General features: G+C 39.2%; 1 protein-coding gene across 5 annotated transcripts in view; it reads left to right on the top strand.

Moving 5' to 3' along the window:
* Positions 1–3,926, top strand: part of MRPL1 (mitochondrial ribosomal protein L1) — a 124,413-nt gene extending 120,487 nt beyond the window's left edge. For all 5 annotated transcript variants that reach the window (XM_006151467.3, XM_006151466.3, XM_027773068.1 and 2 more), the window contains 2 exons: positions 342–423; positions 3,733–3,926. In XM_006151467.3, coding sequence (XP_006151529.1) covers positions 342–423; positions 3,733–3,851 — 201 coding nt within the window. In that variant the 3' untranslated portion in view covers positions 3,852–3,926. The remainder of the gene's footprint in view (positions 1–341; positions 424–3,732) is intronic.
* The last annotated feature ends 15,283 nt before the right edge of the window (positions 3,927–19,209 follow it).

Raw genomic sequence — 19,209 nt, 5'->3', positions numbered from 1 at the left:
GGTTACATCACTGAATTCCCACGTAGTTGACCATTGTTCGAGTCCTGGACTGGGCAGCTTAAAACTCAGGTCAGGCATGTGTGCATGCACGCCCAAGATCCTGAGAGGAGAATGAAGAAGGGATTGAGGCGTGGCCATGCCCCGGGAGGGGGGGAGTCGGTGATTTCTTGCTTTCTGTCTACCTGTTGATGAGTACATACATCCTATAGCAAAAATCTCTCTTAGAAAAAGAAAAAGAAAAACATTGTCTAGAACATATACTGATACAGTTATCCTATTGTATTGTCTTTCTACTTTTCCATCATTAATGTTTTTTATATATATATATCCTTTTCTTTTAGTTGGATATGTCAGGTGATCAGATAGCTGCCAATCTGCAAGCAGTTATTAATGAAGTTTGTAGGCATAGACCTCTGAGTTTGGGTAAGTAATTTGTTGAGAATATGCTTCCTTATAACCTTGATACTTTAAAAAATGTAAAATATTAAGAAAACAACCAAGTTAAAACACAAAACACAATGGTATGTCCAAGGATTAAGTAAATATGATAAAATCTAAATCTCCAAAATATTCCTGATTTCCTTATTAGTGACTTGTAGTTGTTTAGAGAGGAGACAATAATAAGGAATATATCCTGAAACCTTTATAAATTCTTAAACTATTTCTGTCACTAAATATAATAAAGTTTGGAAGAAAACTATAATTCATTGCTTTAAACTCAACCATGGTGTTAAATAAGAACTAAAATAACTTATGAAGTGATATTTTAAAACTAGATTATTCACTCTGTCACTGACACTAGTAGTTGGCTTTCTTAATCTTATTTACTTATTTTAGAAAAGAAGGAAGGTCATTTTTATAATGTCATGAGATTCACTTTCCTGAAATGGAGGATTGACGGAGAATCAGTTATGTGATCAAGACGTGGAAGCTGTGGAATAGGCCCGAACTTGGGCTGGTCCAGCTCCCTAACTGTTTGCAATTTGCACCATTTGAATTCTTTCCTTAGACCAATTTCACTTGTGGATGGTTGAAGCCAAGCAAGGGTCCGTTACACTCAATTGATAGTTCACTTATTGTTTTACCATGACAGGGATTTGTCAGGTTTAGTTTTATAACTGAGTTTATACTTAAAACACACTCTTAAACTATATCTCACTGCCTTTGGAAGTTAAATACACTGGCAAATAAGTATCATTTTTAAATTCTGTTGTTCTTACTATGACTCTAATACTTGATAACTGTGTATGTATGAATTCTATGAAATTTTTTTTTCTTAAAGTTCATTTGTTCTGGGAACCAGCAGTTAGCATAATGGCTATGTCGCTGGATTCCCACGTAGTCGACCGCGGTTCACGTCCCGGACCCGGTGGCTTAGAACTCACGCAGGGCGTGTGTGCGTGCGTGCCCAAGATCCTGAGAGGAGAATGGAGGAGAAGGGATTGCGGCGTGACCATCCCCCCTGGGGGGTGATTTCTCGCTTTCTGTCTCTCTGTCTCTCTCTCTGTCTGGTGAGTGCACGCGCTCTACAGTGAAAACCTCTCAAAAAAAAAAAAAGTTCATTTGTTCTTGCTTCTATGAGTGTGAGAGAGAGAGAAAGAGACAGAGCTATAGAGACAGCACCCCCAACAGGATCTTAACGTTGCGATCTACCCGAGCCTTCACCTGGCCCTATCGTGGGCACATGTCTGCCTGGCATACCCAGGAAGGTCTCCAGATGTGATCCGGGAACTCCTTCATGTGGTTCAGCCTCACAGCGTCGGCGTCGGGTTTTACTGCTGTGCCACCACCTGGCTCCCAATTCTTGTATTCCATGGACAACTTTGGTTTTCCTTTGGAGCCTCTGAGACTGTAGCAGGAGTAGGACGATGGGACATAAACCCTGTAAGCAGTGTTGTTATTCTTTTTTCCATTTTGGATGAAGTCTCTTCACCTATTTAGAAGTTATTATATGAATTTTTTTTTTTGCCATTTTATATGGAGCCCCTTAACATTCTTAAGAAAAGTTTTTTAATCTTTAGGGGAATTTTACCAACTGTTTGCTAACACAAAGGTAGCATCTGTGCTGTCTTAAATAAATATTTAACACATTTCCAGCAAATGTAAATATCAACACCTGTTCCCTTCACTGTTAACTTTGCAATAAAATAAATTCTAGGTGGTTATGTTTTAGAAAACAGAAATGATATCATTGTAAAACCAGGACAATTTTATAACTTTTTTTCTACATAGCTGTTACATGTAGGGCAATCTCTCTTTAGGCAGGGGTGAATTACCCTTAAAGAAAAAAATAAAAAGGAATCCTAGATAGTTTTCTCTTTAAGTCAGACATTGTTTAAATAAATTTCTTGTTTAAATGAAAAAAAGAAAACAGAAATGAATTATTAGTGAATATATGTAGTTTCAAAGATAAGTCTCTAATATTTTATAGTACAATTAGTTTGTCTTCTACTTTGGAAATGAAACTGTCTTTTCTCTCTCTCTCTCTCTCTCTCTTTTAAATTTTGCCAGAGGGCATATGCTCACCAGAGACAGAGGAAAGGGAAGAGGGGGAAGGCCCTACACTAATGGGGTGTGATCATATAGCAATCCCTTCTCTTTCATTTCTTCATCTGCCAGGGTTTTGGATACACACATCATACGTACACACACACACACACACACCCACACACACCTGAAGTTGTTGTTTTATTTTTAAGTTTTTGCCATAGGGTACATGTGCTCACTGGAGAGAGACAGAGAGGAAAGTGGGGGATCATCCTACAAGAGGGATAGTCACACTGTAGTTCCTTCTCTATTCTTCTCTTGGGATTTTGGGCACATGTTCCCACACACTTCTGGTGTATGTTTCAAACACTTGAACCACCGTTGGTCATATGGAAATCCAGGGCCTTTTCTACCACACTACCTGCTGGCTCCAAGCCTGGATTTTTTTATTTTTTTTTTTTTTTTTTTTTGAGGAGATTTTTGCTATAGGGCGTGTGCACTCTCTGGAGAGACAGAGTCAGAAAGTGAGGAATCACCCCCTGGGGAGGATGGCCATGCCACAATCCCTTCTCCACTCTCCCAGGATTTTGGGTTCATGTGCACACATGCATGACATTAGTTTTAAGCCGCTGGTACAGGGCTTGAACCATGGGCTCTTATGTTGGAGTCTAGGAATGTAACCATTATGCCACCTGCTGGTCCCAAGCATGGATGATTTTTCTTTTCTTTTTTTTTTTTTGGAGAGGTTTTTGCTATAGGGCACACGTGCTTGCCAGAAAGAGAGAGACAAAGAGATGGGAAGCGAGAAATTGTTCCCCATGTGGGATGGCCATGCCGCAATCCCTTTTCCTCCATTCTCATCTCAGGATACTTGGCACGCATGCACACGTGCCCGGCATGAGTTTAAACCACTGGGTCCGGGACTCGAACCGCAGTTGACTACATGGGAGTCCAGCAACATAGCCATTACACCAACTGCTGGTCCTAAGCCTGGACGATTTTTAAGTCATCAGGGCCAGGATCCAAAATGTGTTGTTGACCATGCAGGATCTAGCTCCCTTAACCGCCAGGCCACAGGATCAGCTTTGCTTTCTTATTCAAAATATTAGTTCAGTAATACAGTACTTAGTACTTTTCAAGTGAAAATATAAAACAAGCCCTATAAGATTCCCTGTTGTATATTTATACTTGCTTATGGAGTATATATAGAATAAAATAAAAATTCATTCTTGTTTTTGTTTCCAGGTCCCTTTGTGGTACGTGCTTTTCTTCGTAGTTCAACAAGTGAAGGTTTATTACTAAAGATCGAGCCATTGTTACCTAAAGAAGTAGAAACCGAAGAAAGTGAAAAAGAAGCTGCCTAAAGTGTTGAATTGTGAAATTATTTTAAGTGGATTAAGAAGCAACAGAGACAATTATAAAGCCATATAATTTCTACATTTGGTGTCTTATCGTTCCTTGATCATCACACTTAGAAGTGAATTTTAGGGGTGAGGTGGTGGCACAGTGGTAGCTCAGCTGAACCCATGTGGGAAAGGATCTGGGTTTGCATCCTGGAACCTCCTTGAGCACTCCGGCCATGTGTGCGAGTGTCTCTGATCCAGCCAGCCGTGATTAGAGAGAGGTGGGCTGTGGCATGAGGACCATGTTGGGGTGCTTGTCTCTGTCTCATGAAGTGAATAAATCAATATTTTTTAAAGTGACTTTCAACGCTAAAAATGTTACAATTTCAGAAATAAGAAAATAAAATTGTCTCTCTAAACCTGCCTTTTAGATCCTAACACATTTTCTTCCTTAGACTCTAGAATCTATATACTAGTAATTATGACCACAATTTCTAGCTTAACAATGTTCCTTTGGGAGCCATAACCATCTGAGGGGATAATAACATCCTCAGTACACAGAGGCAGAGAACACTATGTCATAAGTACCACTATTTTCTGAAGAAAAAGGTGGAAAGTATTTATTCTAAAAAATTTTGAGAGGGTATCAGGTGACGTGGTGGTCAACCATGCTGGACTCCCACATGGCCAACCGCAGTTTGAGTCCCGGACCTGGCGGCTTGCTTTCTCACTTTGCAATGCTCTATTTGTATTTTTTGTAGTAATGACACCTTGTATTTTTATTATGCTTTCCACTGTACAAGGTGCTGTGTATAGTGTTTTCATATGCTTGACCTTGTTTGATCCTGAATCCCTCTGCTTAATGGGATCATAGGTGCTTGGTTAGTGTTTGCTGGAAGATCATCCCCGTGAGGAAGCAAGGACAGTTTTACTCATGGATGAAGAAGCAGGTGAAGACGGTAAGTGTCTTTCTTCAAGTGCCAGTTTGCAGACTGGTATTGATCCTTAAGTGTTTACTTGTATGTTTCAGAATGAATAAAAAAAATAAGGATAATTTTCACATGCAGTTGCCAGTTGTCCTGTCTTGGAAATAATTTCCTTCACTCTGAGTTTAACCCCCCCACACTTATTAGGGAGTATTCGAATGCCTTATCTCTCATAAAATAATAACAGTGGCAAATTTGTTGGTGAGTTTTAGTAACAACCACTTTGTAAGGAAAATTTGGACAAATTTGTATAGGTCTTGCCAATGGATTTTGAAATTTTAATGGTCTGGGAAGTCCAAATAACTATGAGCAACTGCTAAGCCCACAAGCTTTTCTTATCACAAGAAAATTTAACTTTAGGGACTGTTTACCAAAAACAGTAATAACGGGCCAGCAGGTGGCATAGTGACTGGGGTGCTGGATTTCTGCCGGGTTGACTGTAGTTCAAGTTCTGGACTTGGTGACTTGAAACTCATGCCAGACATGTGTACTACATGCATACCCAACATTCTGAGAGAATGTTGGAGAAGGGGTTGTGGTGTGGTCACCCCCCCACCACCACCACCACCGCCCAGGGAGTGATTTTTTTGCTTTCTGTCTTTCTGGAGTGTGGCCTATGGCAAAAATGTCTTCAAAACAAAAACAAAAACAGCAGTTGCATTACTACAAAGCAGTAACTGCCATTACCTTTTATCGGGTGCCTACTACTGTGTTATGGTTTACATGCATCTTCCCATTTCATCCTCACAACAGTGTAGTGAGGAGAGGGGTACTCTCATTTTACAGGTTAGGAACTGAAAACTCGTGTGAGGTCCCATGTGTGGCAGATTTAAGATTTAGACCTAGATCTGGTTTGAAGCCCTTAGGCTCTCTTAGTCATTCCCTTAACCATTGCTCTATTTCTCCTCTTCTCTATCTGTTCTAAAATAAAATAAGATCAATGTAATGGAACAATTTAAACATTGAAAATATTGAATAATTACACTTCAGTTTCTTTCTTTCTCTCCCTCCCTCTTGCCCTCTTTCTTTTTGTCATAGGGGTTATGTACTCATTGGGGGGAGAGAGAGACACACAGAGGGAAAGTGAGAAATCACTCCCAGGGGGGATGGCCACCCCACCATCCCTTCTTTATTCTCTTCCTGGGATTTCGGGCACCCATGCACATGTATCTGGCATGATTTTCAAACTGCTGGGTCCAGGACTTGAACCACGGTCAGTCATGTGGAAGTCCAGCAACCCAACCACAACATCATCTGCTTGCCCCACATTTTAGTTTCTTGGTGTCTCTAGTTAAAGGACTATGACAGGAGAACCAGCAGATGGCATAATTGCTGGACTCCCATATGGACGACCACAGTTCAAGTCCCAGAGCCAGATACTTAACACTGGGTGTATGTGCCCCAAATCCCAGGAGGAGATTGGAGGAGAAGGGATTGTGATGTGGCCATCCCCCCTGGGAGGCAATTTTTCATTTTCTGTGTCTCTGTCTTTCTGGTGAGTACATATGCCCTATAGCAAAAATCTCTGAAAAATAATAAAAAGGGACTATGGCAGGACTGATGTGAAGGAAGTAGAAATGGAAGATTTAGGAGGAGTAGGTTGAGAAGAGAAGGGCAGTATGGAGAGGATACCGACTTCTTTCCTACATTTAACCATCTTTGAAAGCTTAGTGATTAGTCATTATTTGACAATCCTAACTCGCAGAGTAGATGCTCTGTTACTTGGTTTGTATGTTTTCTTCTGACTAAAGGAGTACATATTCTCTTTATTGAAAAATTTGAAAACACTGATAAATATGTTTTAAAATCACTCACAGTCTTACTACTCAGAGATAATCATTATTAATAGTTCAGTGTTTTCCTTTATTGTCTTTGATTGAGAGAGAGTGTGTGCATGCATACATGGTGTTAGAGTAAGCATTTCCTTCTCATTTTAAAATCTCACTGGAAAACTATCATCTTAATGGTTGAGCAATAGTCTATCCTTTTGGTGTCCTAGTTTATGGGATCATTTTCCAATTATTGGGCATTTAACTCTCCTTGCTCCCACTCTATCTTCCCACCCTGCTATTTACAATGCTTTAGAGAAAATCTTGGAGCATAATAATTTTCCTCTCTGTTTCTACATCGGGTCAAAAGGTATGCCGTAGCCTTATTATGTCTTATAAAGGTGCCTTATTCATCAGAACAAACCAAAATAAAGAAACATGTTTTGGAAACTTGCTCTGGGCAGGACCATTCTGAATTCTTACTAACCGGCCTTTGAGTAAACCATTTCCTACCCTTCCTTCCAGTAGAGCATTTTTTCTGGTGACTAGCTAAAACTTTGTTGAATGACGTGCTCCTGGAAAGATTGTATTAGGTCACTGGGAAAGTCATGACGTAATTCTCTATGTAAAAATGTGTTACGACTTTCCCAGTGACCCAATAGAATTGTGCTATGTTACTCTTAATACACATTTTTTCTTCTTATTTTCTTCTTCAAGAACCCTAAATATTGGGAACCAGCAGTTAGCGTAATGGCTATGTCGCTGGACTCCCACGTAGTCGACCGCGGTTCGTGTCCCAGACCCGGTGGCTTAAAACTCACGCCGGGCGCGTGTGCGTGCGTGCCCAAGATCCCAAGAGGAGAATGGAGGAGAAGGGATTGCGGCGTGACCATCCCCCCTGGGGGGTGATTTCTCACTTTCTGTCTCTATGTCTCTCTCTGTCTGTCTGGCGAGCGCACGCGCCCTATAGCGAAAACCTCTCAAAAAAAAAAAAGAACCCTAAATATTTAAAAAGGGTAAGAACTTAAACATTTTTTAGTAAGTATTAGTGATTCTCAAACTTCAGGGAGCTTCCAAATCATGTGGAAGGCTTGCAAAACAAATTACCTGGTTCCCCCCAGCAATCTGGAATGGACCTTGAAAATTCGCTTTTCTAACTAGGTAATGATGATGATGCTGGTTGGTTCAAGACCACACTTTGAGAGCTACTGGTGTCTGCTAATCATTCTTTTTATTTACTCTTTTAAGAATTATTTATTTAATTTCATTGTTATCATTATCATTATTATTTTTTAATTTGACCAGAGAGAGATAGAGTGAATAAGAAGAGGAGAAAGCAAGTCACCAGGTCTAGAACTTGAACTACGGTCGGCCATGTGGGAATCCAGCGCCTTGAAGCACCATGCCATCTCCTAACCTCGCTAATCATTCTTTTAACCTTGGCTGGATAAAAATGTTATAAACCTTGGCTGACTGTAGTACCATCATCAATTTTTTTTTTTCTTTTGAGAGAGATTTTTGCTCTAGGGCTCATGTACTCACCAGAGAGACAGAAAGTGAGGAATCTCCCCCCGCAGGGGGGATGGCTAAGTCGCAATCCCTTCTTCATTCTCCTTTTGGGATCTTGGGCATGCACACACACGTGCCCAGTGTGAGGTTTAAGCCACCAGGTCCAAGACTTGAACTACGGTCAACTACTTGAGAGTCCAATTACAACGATTATGTCATCTGTTGGTTCCAACATCAATTTATTTTAAAATTCCACAGATTATTCTGATACACTAGGATGGAGAATCACTGGTATATGTAGTTGCCCAAATTATAAGTCAAGATAAGAAAGATAGGGCCAGGCCCCTAGCCTAGTGGTTAAGAGAATTGGATCCCACATGGCTGACCATGGTTTGAACCCCAGCCCCCATGGCTTGAAAAAAAACACTGGGCATTTGTATGTGACAGGATGGAAAAGTGAAGGAGAAAGGGTTGTGGCACAACTACGCCCCATTAAAGGGTGCTTTCTTTTTTCCCTCTTTGGCAAGTGCACATGCCCTGTGGCACCTTAAAAAGGGAGGGGACACAATAAAAAGATTAAAAAAGATAATACACTAAACTTGAGAGCCGGGGCCAATTTTCAACTTTCTAGTGTATCTTTATGTATAAATAATTTAAATGATTCGCTTTAACCTTGTGAGCAAAGAATTCAAGTTATGGAATCATCTGTTAAAAAGGGAAATTATGGGGACTAGCAGTTGGCGTAATGGCTATGTCGCTGGGCTCCCACGTAGTCAACCGCGGTTCGAGTCCCGGACCCGGTGGCTTAAACTCACGCCGGACGCGTGTGCGTCCGTGCCCAAGATCCCGAGAGGAGAATGGAGAAGAAGGGATTGCGGCATGGCCATCCCCTCTGGGGGGGGGATTTCTCGCTTTCTATCTCACTGTCTCTCTCTGTCTGGCGAATGCACGGGCCCTATAGCAAAAACCTCTCCAAAAGAAAGGAAAAAGGGAAATTATGGGGCCAGCAGGTGGCGTGGTGGTTAGGGGCATTGGACTCCCATATGGCCGACTGCAGTTCGAGTCCTGGATCTGGCAGCTTGCTAGCTCTCACTCTTGCTCTCACTCTGTCCATCTCTGGTCTTATTAAAACAAATAAATAAAGTTAAATAAAATAATTCTTTTTAAAAATGTAAAGAAAAAAATGAAAAAAGAAATTATAAGATGCTTACCATTACTTTCTATCCAAAATTTTGATACACCTTCAGTAGATGCCATTTCATGTTATTATAAGTGATGAAATATAATGCTGTTAATTAGCATTTGCTAACCTAAACACAAATGGAGCATAAATGTAATGGTATTTAACATTGTCTACTTAAAAATTATCTGTTGCTTGGGAACTTATTCAATAGTGATTTTAAAAAAATGATAGTGAGGGACCAGCAGTTAGCATAATGGCTATGTCGCTGGACTCCCACATAGTCGACCACAGTTCGTGTCCCAGACACGGTGGCTTAAAACTCACGCCGGGCACGTGTGCGTGCGTGCCCAAGATCCCGAGAAGAGAATGGAGGACAAGGGATTGCAGCGTTACCATCCCCTCTGGGAGGGGTGATTTCTCGCTTTCTGTCTCTTTGTCTCTCTCTGTCTTCCTCGCAAGCGCACATGCCCTATAACAAAAAACCTCTCCAAAAAAAAAAAATGAAGGTAAAAAAAACCCCCCAAAAAAAAAAAAAAAAAAAGAAAAAGATTGTGAGTAGTCACAGACAGTGTCCAGTAGGTGGCAATAATAGCCTTCATGCAACTTAAATAGTGGAGTCGTTTGTGTTATATCCTTGTTTTTTGCACTTGAATATACACATAAAATAGCAAAATACTTTATAGACCACTTAGAATTTTGTTTTGGAATGAATTTTTTTGTTATTCTTTTTTGAGCCTATTTTAGTGATTGATTTAGTGCATATTTAGAAGTTTTTTAATTTTTAAAAAAACTTTGAGAAATTTTATCAAATATATAGAAAATTAATAAAGTCATAAACACCCACTTATGTGTCACCCTGCTTAACCAGTTATCATTCTCCTAGTTTCTGCTACAGCAGTTAAAAGAAATCCCCCCACTTCCCAGTTTTTAAAAAGCAGTTCCCATCTGTCATGTCAATTAACTTATAGAGTTTTACAAGTAGTCAAACTGTAAGTACAAAAAGAGTTTAGGTCCATTTTTCAGAATCCATTGTTTTTGTGTTCTCTGGCCACTGAGGGCCATTCATTTTGAGGACTATATTTTTCACATAATTATGGACAAAACACCTGTCTCTGATTCTTTGAGAACTTAAAGTATGTAATGTAACTAGTCACAAAAGGTTCTATGTAAATGTCAGTACTTCTAAAAATAAGCAAGAAGAAATTTGCATCTTCATCTGTACTTTTATTCTTAAATCAAAATACAAAATTAGAAATTTATTCTTTTTTTTTTTTTCTAGAGAGGGATTTTTTATATAGGGCCTGTGTGCTCATTAGAAAGAGAGAGACAAGAAGGGAGAAATCACTCCCCAAGAAGGATAGCCACACCGCGACCCCTTCTTCATTCTCCTCTCAGGATTTTGGACATGCATGCACACGTACCCAGCATGAGTTTCAAGCCACTGGGTCCAGGACTTGAATTGTGGCCATATGTGAGTGCAGTGACATAACCATTAACACCTTCTGCTGGTTCCTAGAAATGTATTCTTATGAGGAATAGAAGATACTTTAGATTGTCAGAAAAGTCATGATGGGGACCAGCAGTTAGTGTAATGGCTATGTCACTGGACTCCCACGTAGTCGACCACAGTTCGAGTCCTGGACCCAGTGGCTTAAACTCACGCCGGGCGCATGTGCATGCGTGCCCAAGATCCCAAGAGGAGAATGGAGGAGAAGGGATTGTGTCGTGGCTAATCCCCCAGGGGTTGATTTTTCGCTTTCTGTCTCTCTGTCTGGTGATTGCACGCGCCCTGTAGCAAAAACCTCTCCAAAAAAAAAAATATATATATAGAAAAGTCGTGACTTATTTTTTTTTTAATGCAAAAATGCATCATAATTTTCCTGACAACCTATACTTGGGATACTTTTTCATCTAGACATCTAGTTGTACTGTATTATTTTTAAAAATAGAAGCATGTTAAATAAAGTTTAGTAAAAGAAAAAAATGAACATAATGAAGAAATTTAAATTTGCTTTTAGACAGGATTTCTCTGTCGCGATCTTCCTGCCTGAGCCTTCTGAGTAGCTGGGCACCATGGGTGTCACCATGACTGGCTCTTTCAGATAGTGTCTCTCTCCAGCATCAGTCTTGAGCTTGCGATGTTCCTATCTCAGTCTCCCAAATCTCTGGGTAACATACAGCATGCCCTTATGCTCAGCCTTCAGGTTGGCCTAGGAACTGAACCTGGGTCTGCCATGTGGTCCCAGCGTAAACACAGAGTTGTAATGACTCACATCGCTGCAGCTGGGCCCATAATGAAGAATTTAAAGAATCTAATGGCCCCTAATTCCTAAAACAAGTATATCACATTTCGATATATTTCCTTTAGCCCTTCACCCTATGTAGAGAGCTCTTTTTAACCTGGAATTATATGGTTGTGATCATGTCAAATGTATATTAGAAAGGGAAGCATCTTAGCCCTGAACATTTCCTACATCTTCAGCTTTTTGTCATGTTAAATTGATTAAAAAAAATAAAAAAAATTAAAGTCCAGTATTTAGTGAAAGATCTAGCACTTTCTATATCTCATTATATGCTATATAAAAGTTCATATTGTTCTGGGACTGGCGAGTGGCATGGTGGTTAAGTGTGCTGGACTGCCACATGGTTCGAATCCTGGTCCTGGAGGCTTGCTTTCTCACTTCCCCTTGTCCCTGTGTGCGTGTGTGTGTGTGTGTCTGAAAATTTTAAAAAATAATAATGTTAAATAAAATAATTAAAAAAAAACTATATTATTGCTTCCTAAGTTGTTGCTTTAATGAAAATTAATTTATACAATATTTTAAGTTAAATGCAACAACCTAGTGTTGCACAAAGGGTGATTATAAGAAATAAATTTAGATGTAAGTGAATCATGTTTTAAATTAATAGTTAAATGTGTCTTTCATGTATTATATGCAAATATAGCTAGTACATAAAGACCATAATTTCTTGGGTATGATTGCCTAAGATGATATTATATTAGGTAATTACTTTTAAATCTATTTAAAATATATAAGTTATATAAATATACAAATTATATAAACTACCAAACATTTTAAAAGCGGCTTTTTACCTTTATAAATTCCCCTTAGCAATGCGTTCTTGCTACATTCTTGCCAACATTTGGAATTGTCTTTTTCACCATTGCAGTGGGTATATTGTAGTCACATATGTTTGAATTGAGAAAATGAGTTGTTTTGCTGAGAAGGTACATGAGGAAAATGATAGTAGATTTCAAATACATGCCATTTAGAGGACAGAGTGTACTTACACTGTAAAGCTCCAGAAGTAGAGCTAGGTGGAACTAACACAGACTACAGGGAAGCAAGTTCTGGCTCAGAGTATGGCAAAACCCAATGGCTGTGGACACCTGCAAAGTAGGAGTGGTCTTTCTAATGAGTATGTTTACATCCAGCTGTATTGTTAATGTTCTTTATGTGCAGTCAGTAGAAATCTACTCACAACCAGAGAAGGATGATATGGTATGACATGGGTCTTAGAATCAAAGGTAAAGCCAGACAACTGATACTTGGAAAGGATAGGAATCAAGGCAGCCCGAGAGACCTAAGCTGCATAAACAAAAGGACAGTCTCTTCAGAGAGTTACTGTCAAGATGAATCAGCGCTATTTTCTGACCTTGTGTCACTCCACTCAAGATTTAAATTCTAAGGGGAGAGTATCTGCTTGGCCTAGTTTCGCACTCCTTGGTCAGAGAAGGCAGAATTGATAAACTCATGAACTGTGCATACAGTTGAGTAGAAGAAATTCCTCACAGGAATGTTGAAGGGACTGTACTAAAACATGGGGGTAGAGTGTAGTGGGGGACAAAACCAATAGATGCCCCTGTATTAGGTCCCTGCCTTTGCTCAGTACTTAGGAGGAATTAGTAGCAATAATAGGGAGGTGAACAAAACTGTCAAGACTCATTCAATTCTTGAATATTTATTACACGTTTCCTCAGATGAGTCTATCAAACCGGTAACCATATTTGCTACGGAACCAGTCTCACTTGTCCCATGTACCAGTTACCAGACAGTGAACTTGCAGCAAGAAAAAAGCTACCCAGCGAGGAGAAAGGTGGTCCTCTCAAATCCACCTCCCCACAGCCAGGGAGTCTTGAGTACTTTAGGAATTGTAAAGGAGGCAGCTGAGGTTGTGGCGGAGCGTGATTGGTGGGAGAAGGCGTAATCGTTAGTGTGCAGGTGCAGTCAGGTCATGATATTTCATACATGGTGAGTTCAAACAATCGATCTTATCATGATCTAGAGGTAGCGTTTTAGCCCCTAGTACATCAGAAGTTCACTTATTAGTCACCCATGCAGACTCAGTTAGAGGGGCCCGTTGTCCCAAATGGCTTATACCAGCTAAGGGGCTGAACCTCAGGTTCCTGAAAAACATCTTGAACAAAACATCTTGTGATCCTTTGGTCATAGATGTGTTTTCTACAGAAGCAGTGACAGAACCTAATGATCCATTAACTAAGCCACATAACTCTAGAGCAGAGAGTTCATTATGTCTATTCATTGTTTATAAAAATAAGAATAAAACTTAGGTATTAATTAGCTAGACTTTAACCCTAATGAGGGGGTTGTATTGCATTGAATTCAAAATATTATCTTTGTTAACCTTAAAGTATTTATATATATAAAACAAATGTTTTGGGGGACCAAAAAAGTGTTTCCAGCTTAATTTTTAGAGGGAGGACATGCCAAAGTCATTTTATTAAACATAAATACGTGCATAATTACACATGAACAGATTTCTTATGCTAAAAGATTCAGTCAGAGAAGAACTGTGATCCCCTCACCGAGCCTCACTTGTGCCTTCATGCGATCTTCTATACTACAAATTGTGTCTCCGTGTAGACAAGTTAACTGCCAGTTGTCATATGGAGGTTTTTCATATTTAAGAGCATAGTAGTAGTATAACCATTAGTTTGAGATCTAGGTTTTTTGTTTGTTTTACTCATGCATATCTATTACATTGTTCCATGACTGTACATTTAAAAAATGCTTTATGGTACTCCATGATAAGAATGAGGCCCGATGTATGTTACCAGTGCTCTGTTGACAGACGTTCAGGGTTTTTCCACTGTGTCATTTCACTGAAAGTAATTGTTCAGTTTCTCGGTGTAAGTATGAACAAGTACTTCTCTAAGGCAGATTGCTAGAAATAGTATAGTGATTTAAGAGGACAGATCTTGGAGTTACACTACAAGGATTCAAGCTTACAATATCAATTCAGAAATACAAATAATAAGTCTATGGTTTAGTGAGTTTTTCCAAAACGAACGTGTACCTAGCACACAGATCATGAATAGGATAATAGCACCTCAAAAGTTTCTTTTTGGGACCAGTAGTTGGCATAATGGCTATGTCACTGGCCTCCCATGTAGTATGCAAGAATATTAATAAGTAGCATTGTTTGTTATAGTCCCCGACCTGGTGGCTTAAACTCACCCTGGGTGTGTGAGTGTGTGTGTGCCCAAGATCCCAAGAGGAGATCGACTGTGGGAGTCCAGCAACATAACCATTGTGCCATCTGCCAGTCCCCTGGCATGAGTTTTAAGTCACTGGTCCAGGCCTCTAACCATGGTTGACTATGAGTCCAGTGACGTAACCAGCCATCTGCTTGTCCCTCAAAAGTCTCTTTCTCACCCCTTGGGAACTACTCCCAGTCAGGATGACTACTCCTATATTACAGCCTCTAAGACCTATATGTTCTTTTTGCCTGTTTTTACTTAAATGGAATAAATATCACATCATTTGGGGGAAGTCTGAGTTTGTCATTCAACATTATGAAATTTTTCCGTATTGTATGCAGTTGTAGTTCGTTCTTATTGCTGCATAATATTCCATTGCAATAATGTATCACAGGTACTTACTCCACTGATTGTGGTGCACATGTAGAATGTTTAGTTTGGGGTAAAACAGTAATACTGATATGAACAATCTTATACATTTAGTGAAATTTTAGGGCTATAACACATAATGGTACTTATTAACATTCTTGCATACTCATTTGTGTTGCCTAAGTGGAATTTCTTGTTCATAAATTAGGTATGTGATCTTTTATATTAGGTTGTTGGAAAAGTCATGGTGCATTTTTACATAGAAAAATATGTCATGACTTTACCGACAATGCAGTAGTATAATAGATTGTGTTCAACAGTTTTCAAAAGTAGTTTCTCCAATATGTAACAGTTCCATCTGCTCCAAATCCTTGTCAGTAATTGGATTATTATCTTTTTAAATTTTAACCCTTTTGCTGAATGTGACATTGACTGGTGATTTCTGAAGAACGTTTAAATTTCGTTAATTGGAGGGGGCACAGAATTTAGAATATCATTCCTTATGGATAAAGTTGTAATGTAGAGGGACTGGCAGGTGGCATGGTGGTTACTGGTGCATATTCCATTGCAATAATGTATCACAGGTACTTACTCCACTGATTGTGGTGCACATGTAGAATGTTTAGTTTGGGGTAAAACAGTAATACTGATATGAACAATCTTATACATTTAGTGAAATTTTAGGGCTATAACACATAATGGTACTTATTAACATTCTTGCATACTCATTTGTGTTGCCTAAGTGGAATTTCTTGTTCATAAATTAGGTATGTGATCTTTTATATTAGGTTGTTGGAAAAGTCATGGTGCATTTTTACATAGAAAAATATGTCATGACTTTACCGACAATGCAGTAGTATAATAGATTGTGTTCAACAGTTTTCAAAAGTAGTTTCTCCAATATGTAACAGTTCCATCTGCTCCAAATCCTTGTCAGTAATTGGATTATTATCTTTTTAAATTTTAACCCTTTTGCTGAATGTGACATTGACTGGTGATTTCTGAAGAACGTTTAAATTTCGTTAATTGGAGGGGGCACAGAATTTAGAATATCATTCCTTATGGATAAAGTTGTAATGTAGAGGGACTGGCAGGTGGCATGGTGGTTACTGGTGCTGGACTCCCACATGGTTGACCACAATTTGAGTTCTAAACCTGGCAGCTTGCTTTCTCACTTTCTCTTTATCCCCACCCCACCCCCATCCCTCTCTCGTCAAATTTTAAAAATAAGTAAAGTTAAATAAAATAATGTTTTTAAAAGTTGTAGGATTTAGAATGTTGTAGGATTCATAAAATACCTTTTCTTTAAGAATAAAAAGACTTAGAAATGGAGGAAATTATTCTCTGACTCCAACAAATTGCTCTCTTCTTTAGGAAGAGAATAAATTTTGTTTAGATTATCCTATGTAATACTGGCCCTGACAAATTGATCAGGATACCCAGACTCTAAAACCTAGATTTGAACATTACCTGCTCTTTATATCTAAATCCTGGTACTTGGTAGAATTACGTCTATACTGTTTTTAAGTTATGTTTAAAATTATGAAATTTCCAATATTACTGTTTTTAACCTAGAAACTTTTCCCACTGATTTTTGTGTGGTCTCAGATTTTCTCCCCTCAGTACAATGTTTCACATAATCACACTGTTGATTAGAGTGTGATGGGCACTTTTTAATCTTATACTTCAATGTACAAGGTATTTTGCCAAGTCTTATATAGTTTTTTAAGTATTATCATTGTTGGCCGTCCCTATATTAGACCAAAACATGACTCATCTAATAAAGGTACAATTTAAATCTGTTACTTAGTCATACTAGCTGAAGAGCTGGCATACATTTAGTTTAGTCTTGCTTCATTTTAAAATGTTCTTTTTCTCTTCTATTTTAATCAATTTTTATTTTATTTGGACAAGGCAAATTAGGTTACTGTAACTTCATAGGTCAGCAATTTACAAGCAGCGACTTGGCAGAGGAAAGATGATTCAGATTCCAAGTTTAGCCTGAGTAATGATTTCAAGGCTAGAGGGTGGTATGGAGCTTTAAAGGTCTATAAGGTTCTGGGGCTTATTGATTATGTTATTATATATCGATTGACAATGGCTAGTCACTTGAAATTCAAATTAGAAATAATTTATGGAGCCCAGCTGCCATGGTGCAGGTGGTAGGGTACTTTTTCTGCAGTGCTAGAGCCATGTGAAGGAGCATGGGCTGAATTCCAGGTTGATGTGAAACATTGGGTTTGTGTGTGCATACACACACAGGGTTCCAGCTGTTCCACAGTTTCTCCTCCACACAGGGCTGGGGGAGAAAGGGAAATTACAGCCTTAAAAGACCTTGTTCAGAGTGCCCATTTCTTTCTCTCACCCACGAAATAAATAAACTTTTTAAAAGTTATGGTAGTGGGGCTGGCAGATAGTGTGGTGGTTAAAGGCGCTGGACTCCCATGGGGCCAACCATGGTTTGAGTCCCGGAACTGGTGGCTTGCTTTCTCTCTCTCTCTCTCCCCTCCTCCCTTTCTCTGTGTGTGTCTCTCTCTGGTCAAATTTAAATGAATGAATAAATATAATTAAATAAATAATTCTTTTAAAATACTTATGGTAGTAAGTTACAGATAGAGTTTTTCAAAGTAGAAAGTTAAAGAATTAATTTCTTTTAAAATTTTGACCATGCTGCAATGTTAAAGCTGATGTTTAAGACCTAAGGTAAAAGGTGATTAAGACCTGAGGAGAAAAAAGGAAGGAAGGTTTGTGGAAATAAGAAGGTTTGGCAGAAATGGATGAAACCAGGGATCTAAGGAAAACAAGCCAGAAGGTAAGTTTCTGCAGAAGTGATCTGTGCGGAACGTCACACTCCCACCTCCAACGCGTGTTGTGTTACCTTGAGTGTTCACTTGCCTTTGCAAGCCTCAGTTTTCTGGGCTATAAAATGATCATAAGAGGGACCAGCAATTGGCATAAATGGCTATGTCACTGAACTCCCATGTGGTCAACCGTGGTTCGAGTCTCAGACCCGGTGGCTTAAACTCACACTGGGCGCATGTGCGTGTATGCCCAAGATCCTGAGAGGAGAATGGAGGAGAAGGGATTGCGGTGTGGCCATCCACCCTGGGGGGGTGATTTCTCACTTTTTGTCTTTCTGCCTCTGTCTTTTTGGCAAATGCACGTGCCCTATAGCAAAAACCTCTCAAAAAAAAAAAAAAAGATCATAAAGAAGTGCACCTTTAATTAACTTATAGCATTGAAAGGATCAAATGAGGTAATGTAAATGAAGTAAGACTGATGTGATGATGAACCGTGTTACTAGGGCAATTATGTAAGTATCAACATATCAAAGTAGATTTAAGAAAAAGTCTGGCTTTTACTTCTGCCCATAATGGAGCAAGTTATACTGGACTTTGTCTCCTACTTGTAAACAAATAGAAAACTGGCAAATATTAAAAACAATGGTTTTCTAATATTGGAAACACACAGTGCAGCAGTGTGCTCTCAATAAATGTGAACAAATACAAAAGCCCTGGCATTCTGTCTGGAGTCACTTTTCATCAACATAGGCAAGCATGGCGGCCTCCTACAGAAGAGACCGAGATCAGATACTGAGAACAATGTGGCAGCCTCAGTTTGTGGGGCACAGCACCAGAGATGCAGGAACTATGCAGAGGAGCTCCAGGAATATACACAGAGGCTTCGAGGCATGTGCTGTCTGCTAAGGTGCTTCTGTAAAGCATGAAATGCTGCATAGCCAGGCAAAAAGCCATTACAGGAGAACGGTTAGGCTGAACAATTCCCAGACCTTAAACCTGACAACTACCAGAGTGGCAAGACCTCACTGAAAATTACGGATATTCAGTAGGTTCTCCAGGGTCATGTCTTAGAATAAGGCTAAAAGAACTCTAACCTAAAAGTAAAAGTTACTCTAAACTATTACTAACAACATTTAAAAACAATCTGAAAAGGATCAAGATGATAGGCAGGAAACTTAACTGCCTGCCAAATTCAGCACTCTAAGTGAAGAAAACAAATTCCATACTCTTAAGAACTTAGTATATATATATATATATAT

This window comes from Tupaia chinensis, unplaced genomic scaffold (assembly GCF_000334495.1).
Source record: "Tupaia chinensis unplaced genomic scaffold, TupChi_1.0 Scaffold000318_1, whole genome shotgun sequence".
NCBI lineage: Eukaryota > Metazoa > Chordata > Mammalia > Scandentia > Tupaiidae > Tupaia > Tupaia belangeri.
This window is presented reverse-complemented; position numbering and strand designations above follow the sequence as displayed.